This window comes from Podarcis vaucheri (genome assembly GCF_965113315.1).
Source record: "Podarcis vaucheri genome assembly, chromosome: 1".
Taxonomy (NCBI): Eukaryota; Metazoa; Chordata; class Lepidosauria; order Squamata; family Lacertidae; genus Podarcis; species Podarcis vaucheri.
This window is the reverse complement of record NC_138759.1, coordinates 86,279,011-86,295,741: the sequence shown is the minus strand read 5'-3', so window position 1 is coordinate 86,295,741 and position 16,731 is coordinate 86,279,011. Positions and strand designations below refer to the sequence as shown.

Here is a 16,731-nt window from a genome sequence, read left to right as displayed (position 1 = left end):
GGGCTCTCCTGAGTGATCTGCATTCTTTCTCTGGGACAGCGGCCTGGGAGGACCCAGGCAAACAGCTGCATGTCACTGCCCTCTAGAAGCAGCAGGATAGAGGGCACTGAAGCACTCGCTGCAAAGACAGCTACAGACTGAAGGCAGTTCACCGCCCCATCCCATGGACCTAGCAGAAGCTGCTTTTGCCCTGTGTTGCCTATTGACCCCTTCCCGTTTGCACCTAGCTTGCTCGATTGCCTGCCCCGCCAAAAATGCAGCCTGAGTTTCCATTTTGTTTTGAAAGTTTCCTATGACAAATAAAGTAGAGGGGAGATAAGAGACACTGTAGCGGTCTCCTCGTGGACTGAAGCACAGCATGGCTCTCTCCAACCATAACTGTACTACTTGGCAAAGGCCAAGCTTCATGGGCATCGTGGCAGCAGTCCTCAGAAACAAGCTGTTAAATCCTTGCCACTTACCAGCCCATCATCTGGGCGGCAACTAGACCGCTAGGATTCACTCACAGTCAAGGGTACAGAAAGAGGCACTGCTAGATAGGTAGTAGCCCAGGGGAAAGACTGACCTGGCCACGGCCACTTAGGGAGCAGCATCAGTTTTTGGCACTTGGTGCACACTGGGGAAAGTAGACGGGTGCGGAAGTTTCTCACGAGGGTGCAACTCCACCCAGTAGGATCTGCTCAATCCTTTCCGCCTGGTCAAGGTTGCGCCCCTTGCTTTACAAGTCCTAAAGCTTTAATTGCCACGGGTCTGGCGGCAGCAGCAAGGAGAGCCAGACTGCATGTCCTAACAGCAAAGTCCTCCCTACCCCCAGTTCACACTCACGCAAAATGCACCGCCAGTGAGATGGCAGCGTACTCAGCCCCAAGGCAGGCGCCTTCTGACCGATCCTTGGTGTGTCTCAACTTCCCACCACGTTTCACTATATATTTCAAAAGAAAGCACCTCACGTAGGGATCGTTCCCTATGACGGAAAAGCACCAGCACCACACCACCCTTTGCAGCTGGGAGGGAAGGTGCCCCTTGCAGCAGGGGAGAAAAGCTGCTCCCCAAACAGGGCTTGACGTTGCTGTGGCACAGCTCTCTCCACCTCTGAGCCCCCGTCCACCTGGGCAACCAGAGCGCTCCGCCCTGCCAAGGCGGACGGTCCAAGGATCTCGCTGCTGCCTCCGCTACCGGGCCCGCCCCCGGCCCTTCTTCTTCTTGGTGCCCGATGGGGTTTTGATGGGCCGCGGAGCGGAGACTTCTGGCACCGGCATGAGCGAGGGCGGCGACAGCTCCATCTGTTCCGTGCTTGTGCTTGGCTTGAAGGCTTCAAAGGGTGAGAACTTCAATGGGCTGCAAAACATGGGCTGGAGTTAAGCCAGTTACTGACTTCACCACTTACATGCCTCCTTGTCCTCTCCTGCCCCCCATTCCACATAGAGTCACAGGTATAGCAGCGACCAAGGCCCAGACAGTGCAGCCGTTCCCCTGGGGAAGGGATGCCGGAGACAACATTTATTGTCATAAGCAAGGCCCTGAGCTCTCCCTGCTTTTGCCCTAGTTCCATGAGGAATGCACTCTAGAATCCAGGCCACCTCGTGGCTCTCCCTTACCTGACAGGGGTGCGGGGGCTGCTGTTGAGACGGCGGGGAGATCGCAGCTTGGGCTGGAAGGAAAAGCCTTCCTTAATGCTCTCCAACACTGATGGGGCTACGTAGGTGAATCCCTGCAGAAGGAAACAGCTGGTCAACGCAGCTACGATCCGGGCCACTACTGCAACCTCAGGATTTGAGTTAAAACTCAGAAGCAACAGCAGCAGCAACCCTGCAGCCCCTTCGCTAGGGAAAGGCAAACACTGCTGCATGTCCCTTACCAAGAAGGCCTGGTTGGCGCTCTCGCTGAGGAAGCCATCATCAGGACTATCCACGGGGGTCTGCCGGGTGAAGCGGGTGTCAAACTGGCTGACATCGTCTTCGGATTGCTGCGGGTGGGAAAGGGAGGAAGAGGTTATCAGTATACAGTGCTACCTTGGTTCTCAAACGGCTTAGGTGTTGAACAAATTGGCTGCCAAACGCTGCAAACCCAGAAGTAAGTGCAAACGTTTTTTGGAAGCCAAATGTCCGATGCGGCTTCTGATTGAGTGCAGGAAGCTCCTGCAGCCAATCAGAAGCAGGGCCTTGGTTTTCAAATGGTTTTGGGAGTCAAACGGACTCCCGGAAGGGATTAAGTTCGAGAACTATGGTACCACTGTACAGAGAGCAAGAGGACTAGCAGGAGTTCCAGGGAGACACCACACCGCCCTCCTCTGGGCTGATTAGGCAGAGCAAATTGGTACAGGAAGAATGGAATGCAGAGGTACTATAGCCCACCTACAACAGCTCAGGGGACCATCTTGAAGTCAAGATCACTCAAGGTGGATTAATTATCCATTTAGCCATCCTGTTTTTCTTACACTCTGCATCTTTGATCTCTGCCATCAATTCCATGCATGGTTATGAGGAAACAGAGTTGTCACCCACTTTATCAACTACTTATGCAAACTAGCTATTTTGACCAGGTAACAAAGAACATGTGGTGGTTCTGGTAAACCTTTCCCCAAACCTGGCATCCTCCAGATATTTTGGCTACAATTCCCATTGTTGCTGACCCTTGGGCCATGCTGGCTAGGGCTTACAGTCCAAAACAACACAGCACCTTATCAGAGTTACCGTGCAGAGGGAGGGAGATATAGAGCACATGGGTTTAACAGGAATCGTGGCTTTTAGCCAGCCAAAGGAAAGGGTGTGTGGTGCAGAATGCAATTACTGTTTCAGTTTCATAAGCCAGAACTCTTTAAGCTACAATGCAGGATTAAAGTGTTGAGAACCGAGAAGGCCATGGGCTGAAATACGGGCTAGGTGAGAAGAAAGGAGTGGGGTCCTACCAGTGATGGCCGGAAGGGTGGGTCAACTTTCCTAGCCAGCAAGTCATCCCAGTTAATGTGTCGGAAAAACGGGTGTCTCTGAAAGGCAAGGCAGGGAAGTTATTGCTACCTAGAACTATTGGAAGTTCCTGAAACAAAAAAGCCCTCACAATCCTAAAATTTGAGGCTGCTCTCATAATGCCTACAAGACGGCAGACTCATCTACAACCAGGTGGAAAAATTGCACTCCATAGATTTATAGTTATGGCGTCAGCAAAACTCCCCCACCCCCACCCCTGCTTCCTTGTCTATCAAGCACAAAAGCCAGAGAAGCAGGATGGCTACAGTGCTCATAGACACCACAGTGGCTACCCATCACTCGGACACCAAACAAAAAACTGACTTCCTCTTGTAAAATTCCCATTTGTGGTCATTTCAACTTGGCAACAAATGTAGGCCTTTTCAAGTACAGAATTGGGGCCCAATCTGCATGTTTCAAAAAATGAATTACAGGTACAGCCTTCTAAAGATGGTGCCACTTCAGAATGTGAATACTGGCTCAGGGATTGGAGTGTTTCCTGCAAGAACAAAATTTTCCTATCTATAGAAGTTAGCATGTCAAGGAGAAGATTCTTGGTGCCACAGTCCATGGGGGGCTGTACTGCATGCTTTTTTCCTGAATGTAGAGCTCAGTCCTGATTGACTTCAAATTAAATGGGTGACTTGAACAGCAGAACACCATATACGGCTATGGATGAAAATCAGTGGTCACAAAATTATTGAGAAATGGTGGTGAAAAGGCTAAGCAAAGACCACAAAAATCACATTATGTGTGCCAGATTTCCCTCCCCTTAACATGGTACTACTTACACAAATGGTATAGAATGTAACATGGGTTTTCCCAACAAGTTTTTTCCAACAATCTTCTCAGCTACTAAAATTGGCTTACAGGTGAATCACCAGGTATCATTAGTGCAGAATTTTATGAGCTGAGAAGAAGAAAAACCCTTGGGAGGGGATAAAGGGAGAAGAGGACAGGAGCCTGGAAAGGACTTCAGGTTGCTTCTATCTGGCCTATTCTATCCAAAGAACTCAGGACAGATGCACTTAAGAAATGAAAGTACCTCACTGAAATCCTATACCATGAAAAGCTGACTTCTGCAACCTAGATGGTTTCGTTTAAGCACATTTGCAGAAATATACTCTGCTTTAATTCATTATTGGAAGAGGCAAAGAACTATGCAAGTTGCTGAAGATTTGGAAATGCTGCCCAGAGCACAGAATCCTCCCTACTCCACTCCAGAAATTTCACTAGGCAGTGCTTACATATTTTAAAAGGATAGAAACTTGCCTTTAATATATTCTTATAAGTATAGATTCTCAGGATTCTGAATTCTTTGCTCAATTCCTGCCGCAGTAGGCCTGGAAATGGGCTACACTTTTGTTTGAGTTCACTAACACCATCTCCATCCAGAGCACAGCCTGCCACTGTCCCCTCGTCCAATTTACCTGTACGTCTGCAGCATCGCCTGGCCCGCCCCCGATCCTCTGGCTGGCATGCCTTTTGAGGAACTGGGAAAAGAGAGAGAATGCATGGAAGAAATATTGCTCAGGTAAGCTCAAAGGGCAGAAGCAGACTCTTGAAGCAGATGGGACTCACAAGCATAGCACTTCCACAGTAACCTCCATTATATTCTACTCAGGACTCTAGAATGCAGGATGAGGTTTGAGTCCACTATTATCAGAACACTTTTCACATGAACAGGAGTCTACACATCACCTCCCCCCGCCACACACACTATGGCAGCCTTCCCCCATCTGGCACCTCCAGATCTTATGGACTAGAGTTTCCATAATAGCAAACAATTGGCCATGCTGCCATGTCGTCACCACCATCCATGGAGGAAAAGCTTCCACCTGCTTCCCTCCCCAACACTAGCCAGTACCAGGCAAATGGCCTGCCCCTCCTTACTGCTTCTCGGGGCAATGGAGCACTCGGTGTGAGAGGTGCTGCTGCCCTCCACCCACTACATCCCCATCCATTTCAGCTTGTATGCTCTGCAGCATCAGCTTCTGCACCAAGTACTTCCTGAAGCTGAGAGATAGAGGACAGGCCACACTGGAGAGACAGCTGGCCTCTCCACCATGACCGGTGATACAGGAAGGGAAGAGGTGGTCACACAGCAGCCAGAGGCAAGAGAAAGGAATGGCAAGCCACCTCCTCCCGCTTCACCATTTCCAAGCTTAGGAGGAAGATGACCGTCTGCATGGTGGTATGCAAACTATGTGCGCACACTCACACACACAAACTTCCCAGTTCTAGCAGCTCTGGGAAGAAGGAAATGGTAGGTCATGTACTGAAAGGTACTGGGCAGTTCTGGTTGATGTCAGCATTGCAGGCGTTGGACTGGGTGACTCTCAGGATCCCTTCCAACTATACAGATCTACAATTCTGCTCTGGAGAGCCCTTCTGAGCTTGGAACCAAGAAGGGGACAATCACTGGGCTGGTGCTGAACCTCAGGGGTTCCTACCTCCAAAGCTGAGTGTCACATTGAATAGAGACACTCTCCCCTCCCCATCTCTCTCAACAACCACAAGTGGTTTGGCTGCCAAAGAATGCTGGCCCTGCCTACCCTTACATACCCATACCCATAAGTAATGCATTTATTAAAGCTTATAAGCAGCATTTGCAAGATGCCCGGGGGAGGAAGGTGTGATAGCAACCTAAGCAACAAGACAGTCAAAATGCAATCTGCAGGACCCAGTTCAATGACAGGTGGGCTGGTACCTTCTTGATCAGGTCACGGGCATCGGGGGTCAAGTAGGGTGGAAGCGCCAACTTCCCTTTCAGGATCTTGTCCATGGTCTTTTTGCGGTTTTCGGCTGTAAATGGCGGCTGCAAGGCAGGGACACAGAGGGTTCAGCAGAGGAGGAGGAAGAATCTGCTTGGCAGCTCAAGCAAGTGCAGGTGGCCAGGGTGGGAGAAGGGAAACAGAGAGGGAAAGGCTAAGGGTGCAGCATGGAAACCAACAGCAAAACATCGGCGCAAACCCTTTGAGAATAGAAGTTGGAGACAATGAAGTTGTGCTAGGCCCCGGGACAGAGACATGAAGACACACAGACAAGCAAGCAGCAGCAGTCCCCCCACACCCCTTCAAACGCCTTACTAGACAGTACTAGTAGTGAGGTGTTGCCATTCCCCACCCCCAAACCTGTTCAGATGGTTGCTCAGTATCTAAGACCACTGCCAGCTGAGCCAGATACAAGGCTATCTGCAACCCGACCCATCATTAACCACTGACCTACAATTCCTCCCTCCCTCAGTCATGTGTGGCATCCCTTCTGTTGACACCCTGTGCCCTGTTGCTTCCAACCCCGCCTTCAAACACAGCATGAGCGAGACTTGCCGATCCAGTGAGCATGTCATACATCAGAGCACCGAGGCTCCACCAATCCACTGCTCGGTTGTGGCCGCTGCGCAGCAATATCTCTGGGGCCCTGGAAGGCAAGTGGGGGGCGGGGGCAGAGGGAGAAATAATATTGTGATGGTAGTCACCCACATATATTTCCCACCCAAACTGAACCGGAAGAAAGCCTGTGCTGATTTCTCAAAAACACCCAGGAGTCCAAGTCACCTACATGTATTCTATGGTGCCACAAAAGGTGTGGGTGACAGCGCCGTCGTGGATGGACTCCTTACAGAGGCCAAAGTCCGTCAGCTTAATGTGCCCTGCAGAAGAGGAAACCAGGAAAGTGAGTTCCTGTTACTGCCTTGGCAGTAACTTCGAGATTAGGTTATTTTAATGTGCTCCGTGTGGGGATGCCCTTGAGGATAACTTGGAAACTTCAACTGGTCCAAAATGCAGTTGCTGGAAACCACAGAAGGGAAGAGTTCTTTTAACTTGTGGTGGTTGGGACTCTTGATAGAGAACAGGGATGGGACTCTGTATTCAAAGGGTGAGGAGTGGATAATAAATTAGCATTATGAGTAATAAATAAACTGAGGGGAAGGAGCATGCTGAAACCAAGGTACACCCCCCCATCCACACACACTCCTTTTGCACACTGGGAATACTGCTGCCTACCCTGGCTGTTTAGCATGATGTTCTCAGGCTTGAGATCCCGGTAGATGATGCCATTAGAGTGCAGGTGACCAAGGGCCAGAGTGATCTCACTCAGATAGAAACTGGAAGAAGAGGGGAAAGGACTCAGTCAGCAGCAGCAACACGAGCCACCCAAACAGTTCAGAATGGGCTAGCCATGTCAATATTTGAGGAACAACCATTCACGGGTCCCAACAACTGGCAGTGCAAGCCGCTAACAGAAAGCCTGGTGTCAATCAAAAGGGGAGGGCAATCCACAAAATTCAGTCCCTCTGTGGGACTAAAGGACCCAATTGCCAAGAAAGCAGCTGAATGGGAAGTTGCATCTTCCGGTACAACCAGGAATATCTGTTTCGTGCAGGTAAGTCAAGGTTCCTTTTGGCTTGGGGAAGTGGAAAGAATGTGATGATTTATGGAATTTTAATGAGCAGGGGCAAGGCAGCCAATATTTACTCTTCATTAAAGACCTACAAGTTCCCAAGAATCCTTTCTGAACGTCACTGAGTTGTTTGCTCCAACGTGCCTCAAGAGCATGGTTGAGCAATCCAGTATTTTATGCTGGTGTTTATTGCATTACCTCATGCCCACCCACTTCCAGCAACAGTTAAAGCTCTGGAAGCCCCACAGAAGAATCATCAGGGTTGAGAACAGCTACATGCATTTATAGGGCTCTCCTTCCTGTCAGGCCGGAGGGAGGAGCAGCAACATGCCACTGCACACAAATACAATGGCCCTCTTTCATTGGACAACAATGGGGAGAGCTGCCTTATTTGAGAATGCTCGATCTGCTCCTCTTCCCTGGTTGGCAAGTGCTTTTGAATTTCTGTCGCATCTGCATTTATCCCACTGTGCATTATCTCACCGTGTGCACTATGGATTTTTAAAACGGCAAGCTTGTTTAATGTTACAGTGCACGCAGGAGATAAACCAATGCCATGGCTAAAGGAGGAGTCATTTCAAGTGAATTTTTGCAGTTGTACTATGAAAATTTTTCCATGGGTTCATCTTATGATGCAGCTGTATGTTCAATGGCCCGCAATGATGTGGGCAAGACCAGTCACAAGGGGTGTTAGCTCAAAATCACTGCCCTGGCTAGCTGACAATTTTGTGTTGCCTGATGCGCTGGACTCTTCCCAGAGGGCTGCCAGTCCTTGAATACGGTAGCTGCTCATGGGATAAATCCCCAAAGAAACAGCTCTGAGACTGAAGCTGTAATTTTTAATAGGTACTCAAGTCAGATTAGGTGTGCTCTAAAAAATCCACATAGTAACACAAGTCACTGTGGATGTTCAACTGACAGTGGTGCTTAAAAAGACCAATGCAATCTATTTTAGAATAAACTGTTACAGGTGAAGGCAACAAAAACTCATATGAGGGAAAGGACACTGATTAAAGCAGCACTGCTAAACACACAACAGTAAACTATGCTCAGCAGACCGGGATTTATTTCCAAGTCAACAGACAGGGGATTGAGTCAGCAATGGAACAAAGGCAAGGCAGGCTGCACCCTATGATGTTTGTCCTGAGAAGATAAACAACAAAATCTCTCTTTTTCTCATGGATCAAGTAAAACCAGATGGTCCAACCTACTACTCGTATGGCAGATTAGTTTAGTAATGTCATCCAGATAGTTCAAAAAAGAGAGCCACATTAGAAGACAAGGTTTTCGTTTTCCTTTAAAGAAACCACAGCAGGGTCATTTTCCTATATTTATCCTGCATTGTTCAGTGAGCACAAAGCTACTGAATTGTCACCGTTAAGGATCTGGGCCAATTTTCCATCCCATGTTCAAACAATAGATTAGGTTAGGATTTTCAAACAGTCTTGGCTTTGTTTTGTTTTGAAAGGCATATCCATAAAACCCATTCATTCAAACCCTGCCTACAGAACTGCCGCAAGTGATACAGAGCAGAGATGGGCCACCTAGGCCCCTCCAGGTGTTGTTGGGCTACAACTCCCACAATCCCTGACCATGTGGGTGGCCACAGATTTCCTACCCCTAACACAAGAGATTATATGGCCAGTGTACGAAGCAGGAGAGAGATCCTGCAGCTATCTCCAGTCCTCCCGACTACCCCCATTCAGTCTAGAGTGGTGCTTGCACTGACCAGGCTGTGTCTTCCAGGAAGATGCCTTCTCGCTCCAGCTGCATGAAAAGCTCCCCACCTAGAAAACACGGGAGGAAGAGAAACCATCAGCTCACACCCCAAAATCCACCTGGAGTTGAAGGGGTTGGCTCCCAGGGAGTTGCACCAAGCCACTGGGACAGTCCCCTTTCCACTGACGGAGGCTGATCTTTGTTTCCATACCACTGAGACATTCCAGGATGAGGTAGAGTTTACCACCAGTTTGGAAGGCATAGATGAGGTCCACAATGAAGGGGTGCTTGATGGCCTCCAAGATATTTCTCTCTGCCCTTGTGTGGGCTGTGTCCTTGGCATTACAGGCAATCTTGGCCTGCAGGATACACCAAGAGAGAATGAAGGTCCCCGCTACGGGATGAAACAGCACACATACCCTCTACTGCAAAGAGACAGGCAGCTTACCTTCTTTAGGACTTTCATGGCAAATATTTTCCCAGCATTTGTGCCCTGCACCTTCCGTACCTGGAATACCTACAGTGTGCACAGAAGTAATAAGCAAGATGAGTGGCCCATGGCAGACTGAAGAGAGGAGCCTCATGAGGTCCCACCCATTTTCAAGCTTTGCCAGGCATCATTGGCTCTCAGACTCCCCCGCCCAGTCTCTGCAACCTTCATCTCCTGTGTGCTCAACATTTTATAAGAGAATGGCACAGGGAACAAGCAAGACTCATTGCACAGCATGCTGGCAAAAATCCAGAATGGATCAGGTATATCACAGCCCTCAGTACATAGCCCTGGGTACTCTGCACACTCCTGCTTCAGAATAAGCATCTAACGATGCCACTGCCAATAACTCACAGCATTGCGCCTTCTTCCCCAGGGGCTGCTACAGAACTCAAGGGGCAAAGGGCAGAGCAGATTTTCCCCACCTGCTGCCCTCCAGATATGCTTCGCACGATAATTTTGCATCATTGCAGACTACTGGCCATATTGATTGAGGATGCTGGGCGTTGTAGGCCAAGCATCTCGAGAGCACCAGGCCGGAGAAGGCTGGGCTAGAGGGAGGGCGATCCTGTCAAGGACTCAAGAAACCACCTATCTGGAAACTAAACAAGAGAGGCCCCAATCCTGTCAACTACACAACTGGAAGCCCACCTTGCAGCATGAGGGTTGCTTCAACATGATGCAACTCCATGATGCAACGATGCATGTGTACATTTCTATGAACAGTGCAACCATGCAGGAAGTCCTTTGGGGAAGGGATGACAGAAGCACCTGTTTTTTGTCGTACATCTCCTTGAGATGACTGCGTCAAAGGCCCTTAATAAAGTACAGTCGTACCTTGTTTGTCGAATGGAATCCATTCTGGAAGTCCATTCAACTTCTAAAAACGTTTGACAACCAAGGCGCAGCTTCCGATTGGTTGCAGGAGCTTCCTGCACTCAACTGGAAGCCACGGAAGCTGCACTGGATATTCAGGTTCCAAAGAACGTTCGCAAACTGGAACACTCACTTCCAGGTTTGCGGCATTTGGGAGCCGAAACATTCAACTAGCAAGGCATTTGGGATCCAATGTATGACTGTAATGATGGTGATAATGAATAATAATGGGAGATGGATAGATAGATACACAGCCTGCATGTCTGATTCAGCTCCCATCTGACTGCCCAGGGTCAGTCCCAGTCATAGTCAGATACCACACAGTCGATGAAACTATAGGATAAGGAGAAGTGGGCATGTTATGGTTTCCCAGTCTATTTGCCTTAGCAGATTCAAGGAAAACAAAAGAAAGTCTTAATCAACATGGCGCGGTCTTAAAAATAACCTGTATTTTAACTGGTCAACTTTGGCATAAGTCAAACGCTCCCTGCCTCCTACATGTCTCTCTTCCTGTTTCATCCATCTCACTTCCTCCATAAGCCTGAAATTACCTAAGAACCAGATAAACACGAAAAATGATGATCACAAATAAAACTGGGCAGAGTACACAACAAAAAATTAGGAGTCAAATTGCAGGAAAGTACTTACCTTGGGTAAACATAAATTTCAAAGAGGTGTTTAAAGATCACTACTGCCTCCACCTCACAAATTACCCAAGGGAGGGCAACCTAGAGGATAGCTCAGCAAACGGTTATTTGCTGGTGATGGAAGGACAAGTAGGGGCTTTATGGAAAATTGTAAAGATTGGCTTCTACTTCCAGTGAGAGGCCACCTGCCAGGTATCCTGGTCTCCAGTTGTTTAGGGTTTAAAAGTCAGCATGGAAACTTTGAATTTGGTTGGTAGCCAATTGGGAGCCAGTGCAGATATTTAAACAGTGGTAGAAAGCTTTACATCCTACTAAGCAGTCTGGCAGCTCTTATATAATATTTGTGAATCTTAGGTTGCTTTTACTCTCACTTTCACACTTATTTTTAATATTTGTTTTGAGTTGACTTTTTTTGAAAAAGAACAACTAATTAATAGCAACAAAACAGATTGGCTTTTTTTTGTTTTTGTTGCTATTCATTAGTTGTTGTTCTTTTTCAACAACAGGGGACAGGGATATGTACATTCTGAAGTGTAACTACCCTACTTTCCCCACCCTCCCAATGCACACCACCCCAAAGCACTGCTCACCTTGCCATAGCCACCCTTGCCCAAAACACGTAGCAATTCGAAGCAGTGGGGCCCAATGCGCTCCGGGCCATTGTTGACAATACTCTCAGAGATTTCAATTTCCTCATAATGACCTGGCACCAATCTGTGGAAGGGAGAGAAGGACAAGGGAAATAAAGGAACAGCAGAGAAGGTCCTTCAAAGTGAAGTCTGGCAGTTAAATATATAAAAAGAGTGAAGAGAACCACTGAAACCACAAATTGTCATATGTGTTCTATAAAGGTATAGGCAGGGACTCCAAGATAAGTTAACTTAAGAAAGTTCACAGAAAGCTAATTTCCCATTTCCTCCTTCCCCATTCAAAGCCTCACTGGATTAACGCCTCCCTGAACCATGCGGAATGGAGCATTATTGTAGAGAGGCAGGACCAGGAAATTTACCTTCTGTGAAGTTCCTTAAATTACATTACCTTAGAACACAAGGAAAGAGTGCTTAGAAATGAAAGAAAACCATTACTCCTCTGGCAATCTGATAGTCTAGATCAGGGGCAGGCCAACTGGATCCTTACCTCCTCCACCCACTGCAGGCCAACTCTGACAGGTGAAGAGACTGTGCATTCAAGGAGCTATAAATGCTGATCAGGGGTTACAACAAGCCTCTTTGAAGACAGTTTTCCTCTGCTAAATGGCAGAAGAAAAATGTCTTTTTGCAGATGTGGTTTGAATCCAAATCATGCTTGCAAACAGGAAACTTTAATGAGGCTAGCTCTCGGCACCAAACAGCTGGTGAGGAACTCTCTAGCCCAGGTGATCCCAGTGAGACTTACTTGCAGAGAGCGCCATTTGCCAAAGGACAACCCAAAGGGCACTTTTGGCTCCTGATTTGCTCCTTTGCAGCTGTATATTTACCAGCCCCACACCTGATGTCACAAATGACATCAGGTGTGAAGCAGGTAGTCATGGTTTGGGGTAAATGGCCTCAAAAGCAAAATCAGGACCCTTGCTGAAGTCTAACTAGAGAATTGACTTTCCTGACAGGTGGGAGAGGAACAGCTTTTTCACACTGTGTGAGAACACATTACTCACATTCTGACTAATCTATACAGCAACTGCAGCTTGCTCACTGGAACAGAACAAAAGTTGAAAACTAAGGCAAACAGAGTAGATAAGGGTTCTCTGATAGCAAAAGTTACTGAAGGGTATGGATACACTAGTCCACACTTTCCTGAAGTCTTGTTACTGTAGCTACAGGCACAAGACTAAGTTCACATACTCAAGATCTCATAAAATTCCTAGATTGTCAGCACTGAACCCACTGCCAAAGAAATATAAGCTATCTCTGATGGCTAAATGGAAGCTCTGTATCCTGTTAAATGTCAGACACTGCTACCATCACCTCCATGACCTGCTTTGTGAATGCCCTGAAGCATCTGATCTAGCTGGCTGTTTTTTGGAAAAAATATATGCTCAGCTACACAGGCATTAGTCTCCAATTCAGCAAGGCAATTATATTACCTCCAACATATTCCCTATGAGAGTGGTAAACAGTGGATTGCATTGGCAGTGGAAATCAAGTGCTGGTAGTTTTAATAAATTTTGCATGTAGCATCCTGGTTAGCTTTGCTTCTCCCATCCTATCCCTTTGTTGCCACCCTTCCATCAAAAGGCTGACTGTAAGCTCCTTAGGGCAGGGCCTGTAATTTGACTTACACATTCCTTTGAAGTGCCGTCATGTAACAATGACAGCACCATATAACAAAATGACAACATGCCTTTGGGCTTAGGGGAGCCTCTAAGTACTAGATGCCAAGACCATATGACTAGCTGGGACAACAGATGGGCCCCCAGTGACTCACCACGGCAATTCTTGCCAGTCTGCCTATATCTCAAACAAGAAACCTAGTCCAGACAAGCCTGAGAGGCAAGAGGGACAGGGTAAGCTGGTTGTGGTCAAAGAAGCACAGCAAAATCCTCCCAGGGATGCAATGCAGGACTTTGTATTATACTCACTCAGAGCCTGTGTGACGAAGATCTGGGTCCACCTCCTGAAAAGAGGGGGGGGAGAAATGGAGAGACAAAGCAGAGGTCAATCAGTACCAGAGAAAATTGAGTGTCCCAGCCAGTGTGGGAGACACTGTAGGCACTAAGGCTGCAAATATGCTCCACTGAAGCTCAGAGGGGCTGCCTTCTCAGTAGACATGCACAGGACCGCACTGATGGGCTGCGATCCTGTACCAACATGCCTTGAAGGAACCCCCCTTGAGTTCCGTGGGGTTTACTTCCGAGTAAGGATCTATATTATTGCGCTCTTACTTACTGTCTTAACTTGCTTCTTCCCTCCCTCCTTTCCACTCCCCAGCCTGCCTTCCTGCCTTCCTTGCTAGGCCCACCCCCTTTTCCCTTCTATCAGTCTCTAACCCGCCTCACCAAGGCCCCCAGTTCAGGCTCCTCCCCGTCGCTCCCCTCCTCCGTTTCCAGGTCGATGTCGAAGACGCCGGCCATAGCAGGGGATCCCCGATTACCCCCGCGGCCTTCCAGGCCCCGCCTCCCCGAGTGTCGTCATCTCCCCAGCGACGCGGGTGTTATCGTCGTCATGGGACCGAGGCTTCCGCCCTTTCTGCGGGAGCGTATCATAGAGAGGCGGGAGAAGAGTGGCCGCACTCGCACCTCACTCCCGGTTTCCTGTTTTAAGGGTGCGGGGGAAGTGGTAGTCTCCATTTTACACTGTGAATAAAGAGGGAGGAGTGCAACATCTTCCTGCACGCGCACCCCTTTCTACACACACAGAGCCGTTTGTGGTGTGTTGGCAGAAGGGGCTTAACTCTTCCGTTTGTCGCTCCAATTTTAGCACTATAGTCTGTTTTAACCCCACCAAGCATCTCGGGTTGCATGGGCAACGCGGGAAGCAGCGTTATACTGAGAAGACCATTGGGTCCAACTAGCCCAGTATTCTGCACACCGACTGACAGCGCCTCTCCATGGTTTTAGGGTTTTAAAAAATAATTTATATACCGCGCTATACCTGGGGGTCTCAGGGCAGTTCACAGAATAAAATCAAAACATAAAACCACAAAATACATAATAAAAATAAAAACAGCAGACCACCCCTGGGGTGTGTCCCAGCCCTACTGGAGATGTTGGAGATTGAACTTGAGACCTGGAGGCAAAAAAAGATGCCCTGCCACTGATAATACAAATAAATTATTATTTATACCCCACCCATCTGGCTTGGTTTTAAAGCCACCCCAGACGTCTTGCCTGTTGGGGGAAACCTCAACATGATAGTGAATTAACATTTTTCTCTCATTCAGAATGTTACAGCTTCCAATCTAGAATAATAAACTTGACCACAACCAGCTTACCCTGCCCTTCTTGCTTCTCAGGCTTGTATTTAGTAAGGCATATATGCTCCTTAAGGGACACAGGTGAGGCTGTGGCCTAAAGCACAGAGCCTAGGGCTTGCCGATCAGATCGGCGGTTTGAATCCCCGCGACGGGGTGAGCTCCCATTACTCGGTCCCTGCTCCTGCCAACGTAGCAGTTCAAAAGCACATCAAAGTGCAAGTAGATAAATAGGTACCGCTCCGGTAGGAAGGTAAATGGCATTTCCGTGCGCTACTCTGGTTCGCCAGAAGCGACTTAGTCATGCTGGCCACATGACCTGGAAGCTGTCTGCGGACAAACGTCAGCTCCCTCAGCCAGTAAAGCAAGATAAGCGCCTCAACCCCAGAGTTGTCCATGACTGGACCTAATGGTCAGGGGGTACCTTTGCCTTTACTATATGCTCCTTAAGGTCAGGACAACTTGGGGCATCTTTGCTCTCCATCCTCATCTAGATTTGGGCCTGAAAGCCCAAGAAGTGTGGGTGCATGGAGGGTAAGTTTAAGTTAGCACATGTGTCATTGCACAACCTGACTAGTGATCAAAAGGCATGTATGTGAAGACATCAGCCTTAGCTTCTGGTTCTCATGCTTTGTGGAGTTTGAGCCTGTTCAAGATAGCCTTGATTTTGTTGCTAAACCTGCAAGGTTTGTTGTTAGCTGAATCACACCGCAAAGCCATGGTGCCCATAAGGGAATCCCGGCTGGTGACAGCTTTCTGCTTTTACTAGAAGTTTATGCTATGTGTGTCATTTGATATTTTTCTATCTGCACAACTCTTAATTTCTCTGCAAAAATTCCACCTTCTCTTCCATGGAGTGAGGTTGTTCAACAGTGGCCTCTTGTGATAGTTCCAAGTACTGCTATGTTATCCTCTACGTTTACATGGATCAGAAATGAGTCTTGCTGAACCAGAACTCTTCAGTATTTTCAGACCCAGAATCCATCTTTAGGTCAACCAAGAATGCATTTGAGAATCCACTTCTTAATTTTTCTACCATTTATTTTTTTGGGGGTAGTATAGCTGTTGTTACACACCTTAGATTGAGGTATCTAATCATAGCCTGCATTTTTATCAAGGCTTATAGTTTGATTAGGGTCTGTATTTTAAAATGAGCTTAAAGATTTTCAAATGTTTAATGCTAGGCAGAAGACCAACTGCCTAAGTACTTTGGCAAGATGTTTATCCTCCTGGACAAGGGGGCCCCCTGATTTATAGCAGAAAACAATTCTCAAAGTCGTAAAAAGGGAATTACAGGCTGAGACCAAAGTTACAGTGACCCTACATAATTAATAGTTGGTAAACAGTAAAATAAAACCATGTGCCTTAAACTTGAGCTATATCTTCCTAAGGTTAAAGGCCAAGAGTAAATGGAAAAGAAAACAACTGGCTGAGAAGGGAAGTGTAAATAGAAGAAGAGGCTTTTATTTTGAGGCTGTAAACTGGTCCATCCTTTCCTTTGAGAAGGTTTATTCTTCTAAAAAGCTATCTATGATAATGTATGCAATATACTGGCTTAAATATAATTATGCAAAGGATCTAGAAAGAAAGAAATGTTAAATTCTTATTTCATAGAGTCATATTGCTGTAGGAGACCAGAGGGGCAAACGAGCCCAGCCCCCTGCCAGACAGGAGACGCCATCGAGCACTCCTGATATATGGTTGTCAGGCCATTGTTTAA

The 16,731-nt window shown here is 47.6% G+C and overlaps 1 protein-coding gene across 4 annotated transcripts; it reads right to left on the bottom strand.

Annotated features, from left to right (window-relative positions):
• Window positions 1-6: 6 nt before the first annotated feature.
• Window positions 7-14,250, bottom strand: RPS6KB2 (ribosomal protein S6 kinase B2). 4 transcript variants are annotated; one of them, XM_082211787.1, is made up of 15 exons: window positions 14,098-14,250; window positions 13,681-13,715; window positions 11,693-11,816; window positions 9,538-9,606; window positions 9,301-9,448; window positions 9,100-9,157; window positions 6,974-7,074; window positions 6,528-6,618; window positions 6,296-6,386; window positions 5,677-5,784; window positions 4,397-4,459; window positions 2,909-2,986; window positions 1,859-1,966; window positions 1,599-1,711; window positions 7-1,338 (listed from the first exon to the last, which is right to left on the bottom strand). In XM_082211787.1, the coding sequence occupies exons 1-15, from the start codon at window positions 14,170-14,172 to the stop codon at window positions 1,173-1,175; spliced, it is 1,428 nt and encodes a 475-aa protein (XP_082067913.1). In that variant the 5' UTR covers window positions 14,173-14,250; the 3' UTR covers window positions 7-1,172. The 4 variants fall into 4 exon arrangements, with proteins under 4 accessions (XP_082067913.1, XP_082067912.1, XP_082067914.1 ...); XM_082211786.1 differs by having other exon boundaries at window positions 9,334-9,448; window positions 14,098-14,187; XM_082211788.1 differs by lacking the exon at window positions 14,098-14,250 and adding an exon at window positions 13,988-14,061.
• Between the last annotated feature and the right edge of the window lie 2,481 nt (window positions 14,251-16,731).